Consider the following 17,925-nt stretch of genomic DNA (forward strand, 5'->3'; position numbering starts at 1 on the left):
CAATGGGTATGAGCCATAATAGCTGGAAAGGAAACCTCCATAGGCAGAGGCAATATGTTGCTGATTAATTTGTGGTAGGGCCAAGTGTGCTGGGCTTATACATTTTTCAAAGTATATAGCTTTTCCATGTTAAGTAATATTAAATGTTTCCTACTTTTAAGTATAGGTATTCCTTGATCAGACCCAAATCCACCCAGTCCATCAGTTTTTGTATGAATGCCAAGCTAGTCTGCATATTATTAAACCATGGTGTTATTGTTGTGTGCTAACACAGCCACACATGGTGGAAGTGTTGCCAGTTCTGATGTGTCTTTGCCCAGCCTGGATTAAATCATGACCAATTCTCCCCCATGTCTCAATTTCTGTCCCTAGGGCACCTTGTTTAGGATGTCAGTCCATGCGGGGGTAGAAATTTGTCAGATCCTATCAGATTTATTTTTTGTTTCATAATAACAAAAACGTTGGTTAGTTAGCCATTTTGGGGTTATGGTCACATGTTCTTTTTGCATAAACCTGCCTTTGATCATCATGATTTGAACTGAGGAAGCAACCTAGTATTCTGTACAGTGGGAAAGTGATAGGCATCAGAAACAGTGCATGCTTTTTAACTTCCCTGATTGTGCAATATGAAAATGTGGTTTATTGATATTCAGAGTATTCAGAATATGTGAAGACTTTACCTGTGTAGTCTGAGATCCCTGGCTGAGGGTGCTGTCTTATCTAGGAAGGATTCCCCCCCCATATACATTTAAACTGAATGCAAAGATCCATCCACTATGAAATGTAAGACTGTCCCAAGAGACAAGCCCACGTTATTTGGTTAATGGAGTGTTTATTACCAGTGTCAGACTAATAAGCAAGAGGGCAGTTTGATACATTGCTTTTGGTGCATGGAAAAGAAGGTGGGGGTTAAAGGGGGTAATCTGCAATATTAACATTCAGGTGCTTGCTTTATCCCATTGCATATTTGCTTCGGGGCTTGATACAAAGAAAGGAGGAAAAATGACAAATAAGCAAATAATGCAGAATAAACAAATCACACCTAAAATTAGAGAAGAGATTAAGGCATGAGGTGGGGATGTGATATGTGTTGTCGACTTCTGTCTTGTGCTTCCTTTCTCACTTGTTTGTATTTTTACATCACTGCTGTGGTCATACATGGAAAGATAGGATCAAACTTCTGTTCCACATTCCTAGGTTCTTTATGTGTAATAGATAGAGATAAGGGATCAGTTCAAATTGAATTTGTTTTTTTAGAGTACTTAGGGCCAGTTACCTTGTAGAGCGCTGCATTCAAAGGGGGAGTATTTGTAGAATAATTACAACAGTGGTAGCAACTGACGTGAGGAAAGCCGTGACCAAACTAATCATGACCTGCCACCAAAATTGCACCTAAGGCAAAATCAAACTATGAAGAAAGCCAAAAGCATTTAATGGGAAATGATTGAAATGCTTTAGGGCAAGTTCTGTACGTTGTTCATTCAAGTGGATTTTCCAGGAAGGATATGGAAATTCTCAAAACGGTCCTGATAATATCCAATCCTGCCATAACAGGATTGTTTTGCATGCATATCTTCCTTTATGTGATTCATTCCAGAAACACTCCTTTGGAAATAAACTTCATGTAAGAAGAGGGTCTCAAGTTGAGCTTCCTGGAAGTGAAGTGGAAAGTTGAGATATGGGCATAGGATGAAAGATGATTAACTTGACTCACAATAGCAACTGCATTGACTCACAGTTGTACATTTTCTGTGTGTACTGAAAGGAACAAGTATATGGCTTGCTGTGTTTTTCTTGCAACATGTCCATGATGGAAGGTGTTGGTTCAGAGATCTCTGTGCAGCTTGACTTGAAATTAAAGGAGGCCTGATTTTGGTCATAAATCATTCCAATGCGCTGGGCTCCACCATCTCTCTTTTCTACTGCAATGAGCCTGTTCCCTCCCTAACTTGTAGAATTAATAGGTTTTTAAATTAATAAAGGAAAGGAAGAGATGACTATATGTTTGTTCGTTTGTTTTTGCATTGGAAACCTGAAAATGTGTGGGTGAGTGGCCTATAGGGATATGCAAATCCCTTCCCTTCATTTCCATGGAGTTTTCTCCCCTATGGCCTGAGATATCCATGGAAACTCTACAGAGTGTCTTAGAAATCCATGCTTGTGTGTAAATAGGAAGGGCTATGGGAATGCACATTCATATCTCGATGGTGTCCATTGCTTTTAGTGCACATCTGGATGCACATCGAAATGTAGATGCATTTATTTGCTTTGAGTAAGAGGCACAATTGGACGAGAACTCCTATTCATAAATTCCTGCTAACCTGTGTATGCAGTTGCACATTCAACCGTTGATTATTTCCCTACCCCACAATTGTCTTCAAAAGTGGAATTACTGTGCCCAGGCCTTCCAGATTACCGACACCTGCAATGGTTAGTAAGGTCTGCTCTAATTATTTAATCTATGCATGTGAAAACGCTTGGATGTCTGTCTCTTGTGGCAGGGGACTGCAGCTATTGGTCCCATAACATTGGCACTTGCACAAATGGTTTCAGGTGCTTGACAGCATACAAGATCATCCTTTGTCCTTTAGGTAGAATGTGACCCTGTGATCCTGGTGGCTGCCTTTGGCTCTCTGGATATGGTTGGACTCCCAACTCCCATTAGTCCAGGCTCACACAGCTAATGGGCAGATATGAAGGGAGTTGTAATCTAACAGCATCTGAAGGGCCACAGGTTTGACGCACCTCTGCCAGGACAATGACTTCCAAGCTTTCTACATGTGTGGATCCCTTTTCCAAATTCTGAGGAACTCCTATGCATTACACAGAATTCTTGATTATACTCTAGCCCCATATTTGGCTCTCCCTTTCATTTGTCTTTTGCGTGGAAAATCAACTGGAGGGATTAGCCTAATCATAGGGACAGGGAATGAATGCCATCAAATGAAGACAAATGGCTTCAAAAACCTACACAAAGCCTTTGCCTTAGTGTGTCATAACAATATAATTTGAAGTTGGCTGAGCTTTGTGTGGCCCAGAGCACCGTGTTTGCCTCCTGGGAGCAGAGATTTAAAGGACAACCATCCGTGTAGTGCTCCTAAGCTCAGCCTGGCAGACAGCACTGCCCTTTAACTGTTTCCATATAAGGCAGTGCAGCAGAATTTTCCCTCGCTTCCGCACCGAGCTAATTTTCCCTCGTGATTAATGAGGTTATTTAAGATATCAATTATTATTCTGCCAATATAAAATAATGTCACTCCACAAATCTCATTGTAATGGCTTGTAGTATTAAAAATTCAAAGTAACAACTAGGGGGCAAAAAAAAAAAAGTTTGAGAAAAATGGAAGTCATCCAAACTTATAGTGAAAACTTTTGGCTGTGCTACAAAAGGCTTCTCCTGACAGGAGGTTTTCCTTAATTTCACCACTGGTGGCCAGTGCATTGACAATCTGTGTGCCATCTCTTTATGGAGGGGAGCAGAGTTGCATTTAGAGCAGGGATGGGGAGCCTTTTTTCAACCAAAGGGACATATTCCCTTTTCTACAGCCTTCCGAGGAACACAAGAGCAGGGTCAGAAGCAAAAGCAGGCAGAACAATCAATGTCAATTTTACTTTTGCACAGTAGGCTGGTTCACGTTCATCACATACCTCTTTTTGCTCTCCATAGGGACAAGCAAATGACATAATCAGAGTCCAGGATATCATTCCAACCAGCCAAAAATAAAAATACACGAGAAAAGCACCCTGTGCAAAGCCAAAGTTTGGCGCCTCCCCCTCTGCCTCTCACCTTCCATTCTGTTTAATTCACGCCATCATAGTTGTGAGCCCTTAGGCAATCCTAGACTTAGCAGCACCCAGTTTGGCAGAACCAGATGGGGAACTGTGACCCTCTACATGTCAGTGGACGGTACTCCTGTCACCTCTAGCACTTGGTTGCTGCTGGCTAGGACTGATGGGAGTCAGAGTCCCACAACATCTGGAGGACCACAGGTTCCCCATCTTTGGGACAAAACTTTAAAGGCATCCAGTGCCCTCAGAGTATCACTTTGAGCACAGCTGTACAAGCCCAGTCTCTATTAGGCTAGAGCACCACCCATATGATGGCCAGAACTGGATCTGCAGCCCTACAACTCAGCTGGGGCCAAGAGTCAATATGGGCTGGCTGGCTCTATAAAACATCTGCTCCAAATAGTAGTAGCATAGTAGTAGCAATCTCCTGCTGCCTTCCCTTCCCTCATCATTCCTGCCTCCAGCTCTTTAGCTTCTATTTAACCAACCATCAGCCTGTCTTTTGACTACATCTTCTGTAAATGGCTCTGACCCCAGTGGCTTTTCTCTTCATCCCCATTGTTTTCTGCGTGTAGATCTTCAGCTTCTAACAAACTAATATTGGATAACATTGTTTCCAATATTCACCCTGCCCCTTGGGGAATGGGAGGGTAACATCCCTCCTGATGGGATTGTTTGGCCAAGAAAGTCTCTTGTAGGGGTAGGCTTTGTCCTACACTCAGCTTTTGTGTGTAAGTGTGTGAGCTTTTCAAAACAGGTCCCAGAGAAAGCAACAAGACATATCTCTGCCAATTAGCTGTTGGTCTAAGTTCATGGCACTGATTTTGCTCCATGAAGCTGTAAATTGCTTGGGGCTAGATCACCTGAAAGGTCATCTCACCCCTTATATACCTGATTCATCACTTTGCTCTGCAGGTGAAGACCTCTCCCAGATTCCATTTTACCAGGAGCTCTGTTCTGCACCATGCAGGAACCAAAGCTTTATTGCACCTACCCTTTTGGATTCCCTCCTTTAAAATATTAGGTATTGTCTCTGTTTTCTTTCTGGCACCTTCTGTAGACCTTCCAACAAACCTTTTAGGTAGAGCTCTTTCCCAGCCTGTGTCTATATTGGGATTGTTTTAAATATGTTTCTATTGCTGTATTGCTTGTTATTTGCTGCCCTGGACTCCTTTGGGAGGAAGAGTGGGAACAAGTTTCATAATAATAATATAGTATAATAAATACAAGACAAAGGTAGGTAATATAATATTATAAAAATATTTGCTTGGCTATAGGCAGATTTGAAGAGCTGCCCTGGGGAGATGGGAATGAGTCCCATGCTCTTCGTCCAATAGTCCTCCGAGGGGTGCTGGCTTTTGTCCTCACTCCCAGTTTTTCTGGGGGCAGCTCTGCAATGCTGCTTCTAAGCCAAGCAATGGAGAAAAGGGGACATGATGACTGGGAGCAGTCACCAAAAACAAACACACCAAGGTACAAGTGGTTTTTCAGGGATATTTCAGCTCCCTTTCCAAAGCACATCTTTCATCCTGAAGACTGAAATGGGCAAACATTTGGCACAGCCATAGTTCTGCTGTATGCAGTTCACAGATAGTGAGACGTGAATTGCAAATTAATGAAGGAAAAACTCAGAAAATTTATTTTGCTGTTCATTTCTGAAAATGATCTCTGGTTAGTCTTCATTACTGAATGAATGCTGAGAGGTCTGCTGCTTAATTAACATGTGGATATTAAATGTTTCAAAACATTTAGTATCTGTTTTGCTTCTCTTTAAAAATATGTTTTCTTCCAACTTTGCAGTTTTTCCTAGAGTAGGTAGCCTTGTGCTGCTTTCCCCCACAAGACTCCATATCATATTAACTGCATATGGTTAAAAGCAAGAGAAAAGCTAATTTGATGGGGAAATTCTCATTAATAGGCGACATTTAAATTTGGTGCGAGTAAATGCACTGGACTATGAGGTAGAGTAATTTAATGCCAGGTTAAATGGTGCATTCCACTGGATTTTCATTAGAGGAAGTCAGAAAAGTTTGGGGAGAGTTCTCTGGCCTTCTGGGTTTTAATAGGTTAGTCACCAGGAGCAGTAACTGTTTGTTGATGATTGAATTGATGATGAGAACCATATCAGAAAAAGGGGTAATGGATTCTGTGTTATCACTGAGAGGTTTTAGACTTCGAGGAAGGAAAAGGGGGCATTTATAGTCTGTATTATATTTTGTGATATGGCAGGATATCTCTCTATATTAAATACAGGAGAAGTGTTTCGGGGAAACTTTGCTAGACTTTAATTAGAACCCTTGATTTCCCTTGGAATTATTCCGATGCATAATATAAGAGGGAACCTTCGAATATGTCCCAGATTTAACTATAGACAGGATTCAGTAATATGAAAAAAAAATCACTTCTGGAATTTTTTTATAGCTGTAACAAAACTCCCTCAAAATTTCTCAAGCGTTTTGCCTCAAGCAGAACCCACAGGTTTGCTTCAATTTCCACTTAAGGCAAAATGTGAATGGCAGCTCCATGGTGCCTTCTTCACCAACAGTACAGAACTGTGTGTGTGTGTGTGTGTGTGTGTGTGTGTGTGTGTGTGTGTGTGTGTGACATCTTTATTAAAAGTTCAGGAAGTACATAATTATATGTGCAATAAACATGGTAAGCTGTAAATAAAAGAGAGAAAAGGAAAAAGAGAAACGACACCCGTGTAGAAGGAAAAATAAAGGGGAGAGGGGGAAAAACCCAAAACTATATACTTTACAAAGTTGTTATTGTACTTCACCAGGTCTTAACCCAGGAGTCAGCAAACTTTTTCAGCAGGGGGCCGGTCCACTGTTCCTCAGACCTTGTGAGGGGCTGAACTTTTTTTGGGGGGGGGGGAATGAACAAATTCCTCTGCCCCACAAATAACCCAGAGATGCATTTTAAACAAAAGGACACATTCTACCCATCTAAAAACACGCTGATTCCCAGACTGTCTGCGGGCCGGATTTAGAAGGCGATTGGGCTGCATCCGGCCCACGGGCCTTAGTTTGCTTACCCATGTCTTAACCTATTACAATATTTGTAAGAATGGACAAATATAATAATGGAAGTTAGACCACAGCCGTTGCACAGAGATCACAACAATGGCACAAGAGAATGCCAGGCAGGCACCTGAACTGCCACACTCTGACCAGATGGTTGCCTAAACACCTCCACCAGGCCTGTTCAACTGTGGCATCAAGTTTTGAATGGGTGAGATGGACTTTACCCTCAAAGTTTTAGCAAAACTCTTGCAATGCGCTGCTGAGTAATCAGATGCTATATATCCAGGACCAGATTCAACCAATCCTCTCACCGCTCTGAGAAGCTCTGCTGGGTGCTTTGGAGATGGAGAAGTAAGCTTTATTTGCTGCCACATAGCATACATGACTATGTGGTCTGTCCTATCACACTCACCATGAGATTTGAACCACTTGTGCTGTAGCTGTCTACTATATAGTCCAATTGTAATCGCTACTGCAATGCTCATTGCAATGGGAAGTGAGTATACTGCATAATGCTTTTCTCAGGTTGTTTAAAGGATGTTTGTAGGCCCTCTGCCTGGTTCCCTGTAACCTCACTTCTCACAGCAAAGGAATCGCCAGAAGGCCCTCGGTGCTGGACCTCAGTGTCCGGGCTGGACGATTGGGGTGGAGACACTCCTTCAGGCATACAGGACCGTGGCTGTTTAGGTCTTTAAAGGTCAGCACCAACACTTTGAATTGTGCTCGGAAACGTACTGGGAGCCAATGAAGATCTTTCAGGACCGGTGCTATATGGTCTTGGCGGCCACTCCCAGTCACCAGTCTAGCTGTCGCATTCTGGATTAATTGCAGTTTCTGAGTCACCTTCACAGGTAGCCCCACGTAGAGCGCATTGCAGTAGTCCAAACAAGAGATAACTAGAACATGCACCACTCTGGCAAGACAGTCTGCAAGCAGGTAGGGTCTCAGCCTGCGTACCAGATGGAGCTGGTAGACAGCTGCCCTGGACACATAATCAACCTGCACTTCCATGGACAGCTGTGAGTCCAAAATGACTCCCAGGCTGCGCACCTGGTCCTTCAGGGGCACAGTTACCTCATTCAGGATCAGAGAGTCCTCCATACCAGCCCGGCCCCTGTCTCCCAAGAATAGTACTTCTGTCTTGTCAGGATTCAACCTCAATCTGTTAGTCGCCATCCATCCTCCAACCACCTCCAGGCACTCACACAGGACATCCACCGCCTTCACTGGTTCTGATTTAAAAGAGAGGTAGAGCTGGATATCATCTGCATATTGATGAAGAACCAACCCAAACCCCCTGATGATCTCTCCCAGTGGCTTCATGTAGATGTTAAAAAGCATGGGGGAGAGGATGGAACCCTGAGGCACCCCACAAGTGAGAGTCCAGGGGTCTGAACACTCATCCTCTACTCCCACTTTCTGGGCATGGCCCAGGAGAAAGGAGCGGAACCACTGTATAACAGTGCCCCCAGCTCCCATCCCCTCAAGACGGTCCAGAAGGATGTTATGGTCGATGGTATTAAAAGCCACTGAGAGATCCAGCAGAACTAGGAAATAGCTCTCACCTTTGTTCCTAGCCCGCCAGAGATCATCGACCAGCACGACCAAGGCTGTTTCAATCCCGTGGTGAGGCCTGAATCCCTATTGGAAGGGATCCAAATGGTCCGCATCCTCCAGGCGTGCTTGGAGTTGTTCAGCAATCACCTTGCCCAAGAATGGAAGATTTGAAACTGGGTGATAGTTGGCCATATTGGCCACGTCCAAAAAAAAATTAAAAAAAGAAGTGGTTTAATGGTCACCTCTTTCAGTGGCCCTGGGAAAGCTCCCTCACAGAGGGAAGCATTCACCACCCCACAGAGCCCATCAGCCAGGATGGACAAGAATCAAGAAGACAGGTGGTTGGTTTCACTTGTTCAAGCAGCCTGTCCACATCCTCGGAAGTAACAGATTGAAATTGATCCCATATAACATGACTAGACAGGACTCCAGCACTCTCCCACCCCAGCCCTGCTCCCACGGTGGGGACTACCTCCTTCCGAATCTGAGCGACTTTATCTGCAAAAAACTTTGCAAAAGCATTGAAGGAGATCTTGGGGTCCCTACCAGGCCCTGATGATAAAGGTGGTTCCAATAGATTGCGAACCACCTGAAAGAGTCTCCTGCTGCTGTTTTCTGCAGATGCAATAAAGGCGGTGAAGAAGGTTCTCTTCGCCATCGTCATCGCCGCTTGGTGGGCATGACGTTGAGCTCTAAACCATGTCTGGTCCGATTCAGAGGGAGTTTTCCGCCACCGGCACTCTAGCCCTCTCAGCGATTGACAATGTTTTCCCGCTTACAATATTATTGAATCTACAAGTGTGTACCTGTGTGTTGCTTTAGCAAGTAACGGAGGTCAATTCCCCCCCCCTTATTTCACCTGTGGTATGAATTGATAGGTGTATCCAGGGGAAAATTCAAGAATGGAGGATATGAGCACTGGTAGACTCTCATACTCCATGCTATTAAGGCAATGTATTTGTGGCAGTTTGTCTTATCTTTATCTAATTAAGAGCTTAGCAAAAAGGTAAAGGAACCCTGGACGGTTAAGGCTGAGGGAGCTGGCATTTGTCCACAGACAGCTTTATGGGTCATGTGGCCAGCATGACCAAACTGCTTCTGGCGCAACGGAACACAGTGATGGAAGCCGGAGTGCATGGAAACACCGTTTACCTTCCCGCCACAGCAGTACCTATTTATCTACTTGCACTGGTGTGCTTTTGAACCGCCAGGTTGGCAGAAGCTGGAACGGGCGCTCACTCCATTGCGGGGATTTGAAACACTGATCTTCTGATCAGGAAGCCCAAGAGGCTCAGTGGTTTAGAACACAGTGCCACCTGCTCTCCTAAGAGCTTGATATTGGGAACAGGGCTTCAGACAGCCTTAACAGAACCTGTCAGGGAGTACTCTAGTTTAGGAAGGTCATGTGTACCCCAAAGTCCAACGTTGGTACAATGGAAACCTTGTTACAATCCAGCAAACCTTTAATAAGTGTAAATGGCACCAAGTGAGAAGTCTGGGAGTGCTGTGGTATTCGCAGGCACTGCCTTGGCAACTGTAGACACATATGATATATATGGTGTTGCCAGGGTGGTGCTCGTGGGCACACCTGTGATCTCAGAGGTCTTCTCTGCTGCCACAGCCCCCTGCTGAATTAGGCTGGAAAGATGCAGCAGGTTGTGGTGTGTACATGGTTGTGGGGGAGGGCACAACAGTTTCTATGGTTTGTATATGTGCCCATGGACCCAAAAAATTGACAAACCCGGGACTATATGACTATGGGAATATAACTTTAAATGAGAGCTATGTTTTCTGAAGGAGCATAGTTTCTGTCTTCCTCTTAAGCTGTAGTCAAAATGAGAGAGTTAACTTTTTTAAAAAATAAAAAAAATAAAACACCACACAATTTAAACACCAGAACAAAATATAATAGGGGAAAAAACAAGAATAGCAGAAAAAAATAAACTCCTCTTCTCCCAGGCCTTTGGCTAATTAGCAATCTACAGCCTTTCAAACTGAGGAGGGGGGTGTTGCTTTGTTTGCTATTATGTTATGTATTTTTGTGTTTCATACTGCAAATCACCCTGTGATTCTTGAATGCAGGGTGGTATATAAATGTAATAAACCAACAAACAAACCTAGGGAACTGCTTTATTCTAGGTAGGCGGTTAGCAGAACAAGTAATTCTGTCCTTTGTCAATCTCGCTGATGTTTAACCTCAATTTGTGTGGACTTTTTGAAGGAACACATTAAAAGTGTGGACATAAATTGCCTGTACAGCTCCTTTTACATAAAAACAACACAATTTTCAGTTTTTCGTGCGCATCTTTTATTTAGCATGGGGTGCACACGTTTTTCACACCAAAGCTGCATCATGAAATACGCAGAAGAGGGTTATCCGACCAAGAGTCGTGTTCCAGTCCAGAAAGAAGTTTGGTAGCATTGTGTTGGGTCAGCCCACTGGGAAAAGTGGACCAAATGAATTCCACCCCTCGTCCCTATATCTGAGTCCGATTATGGGTCCTTTTTTCCTGGTGTTGCCTACACTGGCTGGCAGAGTCTTTGGTGCCTTCCTCCAGCCCTGCTTCATGAGTTGCTGTGGACTGGACCTGGAAACGTCTGTGTTCAAAGCTCTGCCACTGAGTTATTGCCTCTCTCCAGTGTTTTTATGTAGTATAATTCTAGGTGTTAAGCTGATGAAAGCGGAGAGAGAGCACACTTTAAATTAAAATCCACATTTAAAGCTTAATTTTTTTTTTTAAATTGCCTTAGCCAGGTGAGAGGCAATAGGATTGGAAGATAAAACTGTAATTGTTCGTCAGAAATGTACATCAGCTATTTCCCAGCTGTGTCAATAGAACAGCTGGGAATTAATACCTGGGATATCGTAATGCCAGTTCAGAAATGATTGCTGAACAAACCTGTGTTAATAAAATTAACAATGCCATCTAGCTGTGGAAGAAAAGTCATTCAGGGATGGAACCTAGGAGGGCTGCAGAATGTCACCAGCTATTATCTTTAATTCACATATCGAGTCAGCCTTTGTCAAGCTCATTGAGCCTGCCCTATGAGTTACTTTGACGGCAAAGACATAAGTGTTGCTTTTTTTAATCAGTGTGAATGAACATATGAAGCTGCCGTAATTGTCAACCTTTTTCTTCATCTACTGTAGCTCTTGGGTAGGCAATCTTTTTCATTCTGAGGGGTAGATTCCCTTCTGGACCACTTTCTGGGGCCAAATGCCAGTGGGGCAGGGAGGGCAAGGGCAAAAGTGGATGGAACAATAAATGTAATTTTTGCCTTGTTTCTACATACACTCGCACACACCTCTCCCTCTCTCTCCTTCCAGGCAAGCAAGAAACATGATCAGAGTTCAAGGGCACGTTCCATCCAGATAAAAACATTCATGGAGAGTGCAAAGTAGGGGCTGCTGGGGGATGTGGCCTGGGGAGGGTTATGGCCTGGGGAGAGTTTAAAGGGTCAGCTATAAAGGGGCCCCAACCATTGTGGGCAGCAGTCATGTTGCACAGGTAGTGCAGAGAAAGACAAGAGGTCAGGACTGTGCCACAGTCTGAGTAATCCCCGTTTTACAGTATTATACCTTCACCTAAAAGGAAGGCAGGAGATGGTTGGGCAGGTTGGTAACAGGATGATTCTGCGTTACATGTTTAATAGGAAGTGCCTGGTGTGATTCTTCCCATTGTGATCTCTTTCAGGTTAACGGGATTCCAACTGCCTCCTCCCATCGTGAGTACTGGGGTGGTGCTGTCCTTGTGGCTTGTAAGCGATTATGCTGTCAGTGCTCAAGGATTTCAGGCAAACTATGAAGGTAGGTCAGCTTTTGGTGTCCAGCCTTTGTTTCTGTACAGGAGGTCAAGATCCATTTGGGTTTTCTGGGACAAATTATGATTTGCAAGTCAAAACCATTGTCTTTTTTCTTAAGGGTAATTCTGTGCATTTTGTGCTCTGTCCTGTATTTTGCTGCAGTTCTGTGCTGGTTTTAATTTTTTTAAAAAATGTTTTAGTATATAAATGCTTTTTGGAATATATATATAACTATATTATTGCTTTGAATCTAAAATTGGACCAATACTCCTTTCCTTACATTTTTTGAAAAAGCAAACAAAGAAGGAAACACCATCTACAGTGGTACCTCTAGTTACGAACTTAATTCGCTCTGGAGGTCCGTACTTAACCTGAATCTGGTCTTAACTAGAGGTGTGCTATCGCTAATGGGGCCTCTTGCTGCTGCTGCGCCACCAGCACACGTTTCTGTTCTCATCCTGGGGCAAAGTTCTCAACTCAAGGTAACTCTTCCAGGTTAGCGGAGTTTGTAACCTGAAGCATTTGTAGCCTGAGGCGTTTGTAACTCGAGGTACCACTGTATCTATTTATTTATCAGTCTAAACCAGGGGTAGGCACCCTCAGGCCCGTGGGCCGGATGTGGCCCAATCGTCTTCTCAATCCGGGCCACAGACGGTCCAGCGATCAGTGTGTTTTTACATGAGTAGAATGTGTGCTTTTATTTAAAATGCATCTCTGGGCTATTTGTGGGGCATAAGAATTCGTTCATCCCCCCGCCCCCCAAAAATAGTCCGGCCCACCACATGGTCTGAGGGACGTGGACTGGCCCTGGTCTACACACACACACACACACACACACACACACACACACACAGAGAGAGAGAGAGAGAGAGAGAGAGAGAGCAATGGCTAAATTGACAAATTATGTGTATGTGTAAGAAAGAATCAAAATGTTGAGTAATTCCATGGAAATGTCAACCCATTTTTCATTTTCATCTATTGTTAATATGCTCTATAACATTTTAAATATAATTTTCCAAAGTTTCATTATCTGGCAACAATTTTTCAAAATGGAATTTTACTTGTGAGTAAAATAAATAGAAGCATGACATCCAAGACGACAAGACAGTAATTTTCTTCTAATCTTCAGTTAAAGATATCTCCAAGCAAATAGGCAATAGATTAATGATCCTTTATTATATTGATAGCTTTGTTTTTTATTTGGCAACAGAGAAGAAGTTTTATGTTAGTAATAAGATCAGAGGAGCTTAGGGCAATCAAAAATACATTGGCCGAGTGTGTTATGTTGGTCACAAAAGCACATGCCCTCCCTCCTGCCCCAACAAATGAAAATAAAAATCTATATATGTCATGAGTCCTGTGAAGATATCCCAGCAGGATAGGTTGGAGCAGGAGGATTGGGATGAAATCACTGAGTCTGATGTCAGAGAGAGACATCTCCACACTCTTTGTGGCAGATGTCCCTGCATAGGAGGCAGTGTCACCTGATCCACCTCCTGTCTTAGTGCTGCTGCTCAGAGGCATGTGAGCAAGAGTGAGATAGTGAGCTGGCTGAGCCAGCCCAGCCTCCATCTCCAAGAATGCACCATCAGATGCAGAGGCGGATTTAGGGGAGCACGGCCGGTTGGGTTGCACTGAGCACAGAGCCTCGGGGGTGCCACAGGGGATGCCATAACTATTACTTAGAATGGAGTGTGAGAGGTGTAGGGGCACCAAATTCTGGTGTTGCACAGGGAGCTGCTGAAATTTGAGACACTAAGGTCCACCACTACTGGATATGCCACTGAACAGGTTCATCCCACTCGCAGGAGAGCCCACTTGCTTGCCACAGTCTTATCTCTTGAGATGTGAATCGTGCCCTGTGCCCACCCCGCTCTTCAAAAGAGAAGCCCAAGGGGCATATCCAGTGTTGAGACAAAGTTTTTAGCATGTGCCTATCTATGTATGTTAGAGCTATGTTTAAACCATGCCCTAACTCACGGGTAGACAAATTAAGGCCCGGGGGCCAGATTCGGCCCAATTGCCTTCTAAATCCAGCCCGAGGACGGTCTGGGAATTAGCGTGCATTTACATGAGTAGAATGTGTCCTTTTATTTAAAATGCATCTCTGGGTTATTTGTGGGGCCTGCCTGGTGTTTTTACATGAGTAGAACGTGTGCTTTTATTTAAAATGCATCTCTGGGTTATTTGTGGGGCACAGCATATGAATTCATTCTTCTTTCCCTTCAAAATAGTCCAGCCCCTTACAAGGTCTGAGGGGCAGTGGACCGGCCCCCTGCTGAAAAAGTTTGCTGACCCCTGCCCTAACTTATGGAATAAAGTCTTTGGGAATAATCGAGTTGAGAGTCAGAGTGCCATGTATGAGAGTAGGAGCCTGGACAATAAGCTCTAACTTTATTCTCTTCTTTGAGTCTGTCAGCATTAAGATGAGATGTTTACCTGAAATACTGTTGCTGTTTCCCAACCTAACACCACAGTGTGCAACTTGAATAGCATAAGTCTGTTGCCAAGTGTGCCATTTCTCTCTCATTTTCCTTCATCCCCCTTTACTGAAGCTTCTGCCATTGTTTCAACCCATTACGTTCCTCCTTTCAGTGTCTGTCCCTTCTTTCTCCCATACCATGGCTACTGCTATTGTGCAACTTGCCTTGCCTTTTTCTCCCATATCCTGCACCGAATTTACGTAAATCCAAGATTGTAATGAGGCACAACAAATCCTTCACTGGGGGCCACACAATGCCATTCTTACATTGTTACCTGTCACAGGGCCTGGTATGGCTACTCTAGAGTAACGACTCCAGCATGGTCTTTTAAGGTTTTTATTAAGTGCTGATTATTTACAGTGTTCAGAGCAGTAAAAATGCATCCTTAAGGTGAGGTGTCTGAACTCCCGAATGGCGATTGGCGCGTTTTCTTCCAGCACCACAGCTTTGGCAGACCCAACCTCTTCCCCCTACGTTTGCGTCGCAATTCGGGAGTTGGGGGAATTGGCCTCCCCCCTGTGCGTCCTACTTCCTGTCCCACCTGCGGCCTGGGCTCCACAACCTTGCCTGAGCCTCGGACACCACTTCCTGACTCTCCGCTGGAGGCAGAGCTCTCCTTACTCTCTCCCGCGCTTGGGGATGGGCTGGAACTTAAGATGGGAGGGACTTCCCTGTATCCCTCGTCCCTCACATCTATCCCCCTCCCAGGCTCCTCTCCCCCCCTTCCTAGTGGCTCTCCGCTTGCTGGGGACGAGTGAAACCCCAAGAAGTCTGTGGCATCCGAGCCTGTGGGTGTAAAAATTTCCCCCCAATCCTGCGATCTTTCTCCTTCCCCCTGAGAAGACGGGAATCCCAAGAAGTCAGTGGCGTCAGAGCTGGTGGGAGTAAAAATGTTCTGCCAGTCCTCTCCTGCCTCTGACGTCGTTGACCTCGGTGAAACCCACACCTCTTCTTCCGTGTCCTCAAATTCCGCTTCCCATCTCCATGGAGAGCTGCTGCCTGCTATCCCTTCCTCCTGCCCCTCCCCCTCTCCCTCCCTTTCCATGTGCCAGGGCTTGGGCCTGTGGGGGAACAGGGCGTGGAACTCTTCCACTAAAAATTCCTCAGGTACTTCTGTGGCCGGTATCCACTCATTGTGGGACGGCGGAGTGTCCTCCCATGCTATCAGGTACTCCAGTCCTCTCACCCCTCTCCTTGAGTCTAAAATCTCAGTTGCCTCATTGAGCTGTCGGGCGTCTCCCGTCTCCCCCCCTCCCTCTGGAGGCTGATCGCTGTCCCTGAACCTGGTACTTTCTCTGTACGGCGACAGCAGCGATCTATGAAACACTGGGTGCACTCTCATGTCCTCCGGCAGTGCTAGCCTGAAGGCTACCGGGTTGACCTGTTGCGTGACCGTGAAGGGGCCCAGCCTCCTTGGTGCTAACTTCTTGCATCGCCCCCTGGTGGGAAGACCTTCCGAGGATAACCAAACCTTGTCCCCCACCCTGATGACCTCTCCCGGTCGCCTGTGGCGATCTGCCCCCTTCTTGTACGCTTCCTTGGCCCTCTCCAAGTGTTCTCTGAGCTGCTGGTGCACCGTCTCCAGGTCCTCTGCCCAATCCTCTGCCTGTGGGCCCTCTTCCTCCTCCTCCCCCTCCCTCTCCGGGAAAGATCTGAGGTCGCGCCCGTAGTTGGCCTTAAAGGGCGACACCCCTGTGGAGACGTGCACCGCATTGTTGTAGGCAAATTCTGCCAGTGGCAGGCGATCCACCCAGTCCGTTTGCCTCTGGGTGACGTAACATCTCAGGTACTGCTGCAGAATGGCGTTGACCCGCTCCGCCTGTCCATTGGTTTGCGGGTGCCTAGCCGTCGACAAGCTGACCTCCACCTGCAGGAGGTTCATGAGCCGCCTCCAGAACCTGGAAACAAATTGGCGGCCACGATCCGAAATAACCCTTAAAGGCAATCCATGCAGTCTGAATACGTGGTCAACAAACAGTTTGGCCGTCTCTTCTGCCGAGACCGCCCTGGCACACGGTATAAAATGGCACATTTTGGACATGAGGTCCACCACCACCAACACTGCGGTCTTGCCCCTGGACGACGGCAGGTCTGTGATGAAGTCCATGGACACTACTTCCCACGGCCTGTGCGGTGTGGCTAAGGGCTCCAGCAAACCAGCTGGTGGCGCTCTGACCACCTTTGCTCGCTGGCAGGTGTCACATCCCCTTACATAATCCCGAACATCCTCCCGCACCCCTGGCCACCAGAAGTGTCTCATGACTAGGTGAGTGGTTTTGTCCCTTCCAAAATGACCCGCCGTTGGGTTGTCGTGCATCTGCTTGAGGGCCTTACCTCTCAGCTGTTTGGTTGGCAGGTACAGGGCTCCCTTGTAAAAAAGCAAACCCCTCCTTTCCTCAAAGTCTTTGGCCTGCTCCCCCCCCTCTCAGTTCTCTGAAGATGCGGGTGGCAAATTCATCAGCTGCTGTCAGTGCTGTGAGTTCTGCCTCGCTCACCACTGTTGCTCCGCAGGACCATGCTGATGGGGGGAAAATATGCCTGGGTGCCGGTGGCAACTCCTCCTCCATGTACTCTGGCTTGCGGGAGAGGGCATCCGCCCTGACATTCTGCTCTCCCGGGATGTAGTGGATGGAGAAGTTGAAGTTCGAGAAGAACTCTGCCCACCGTATCTGCCGCTGGTTGAGCACCCTGGCAGTTCTCCAGAACTCCACGTTCTTGTGGTCTGTGCACACCTGGATGGGGTGCTTGGCGCCCACCAGGAAGTGTCGCCAGTGCTGGAACGCAGCGTGGATCGCGAGAAGTTCCCTGTCAAACACTGTGTAGTTGCGTTCCGGCTGGGTCAGCTTCCTGGAGAAGAAGGCACAGGGTCTCCACTCTCTGTTGGCGTCCAGTTGCAACAGAATCGCTCCCAGAGCCTTGTCCGAAGCATCTGTCTCCAGGCGTAGGGGCGCATCCTGCACCACGTGGAACAGGTGCTGGTCTGAAGCGAATACCCTCTTGAGGCTTTCGAACGCTGCTTGCGCCTCTGGTGTCCACCGGAACTTCTGCTTGCCTCTCAGGCAGTCGGTGATAGGAGCCGTGACGCGAGAGAAGTTCTTGATGAACTTCCTGTAGAAGTTCGCGAAGCCTAGTAGGCGTTGGGCATCTTTGCGCGTCCTGGGGCTGTGCCAGTCCAGGATGGCCTGCACCTTGTCCTTGTCCATCGCCAGCCCCTTGTCTGACAGCTTGTAGCCTAGGAAGTCCACTTCTTTGGTGTGAAACTTGCA

At 46.0% G+C, this 17,925-nt stretch overlaps 1 protein-coding gene across 1 annotated transcript in view; it reads left to right on the forward strand.

Annotated features, from left to right (window-relative positions):
• The window catches only part of CSMD2 (CUB and Sushi multiple domains 2), a 495,411-nt gene that overhangs the window by 84,581 nt on the left and 392,905 nt on the right, over positions 1-17,925 (forward strand). Inside the window, exon 3 of the mRNA XM_035120356.2 lies at positions 12,068-12,180. Within this exon, the coding sequence (XP_034976247.2) occupies positions 12,068-12,180 (113 nt within the window). The remainder of the gene's footprint in view (positions 1-12,067; positions 12,181-17,925) is intronic.

Source organism: Zootoca vivipara, chromosome 6 (genome assembly GCF_963506605.1).
Source record: "Zootoca vivipara chromosome 6, rZooViv1.1, whole genome shotgun sequence".
Taxonomy (NCBI): Eukaryota; Metazoa; Chordata; class Lepidosauria; order Squamata; family Lacertidae; genus Zootoca; species Zootoca vivipara.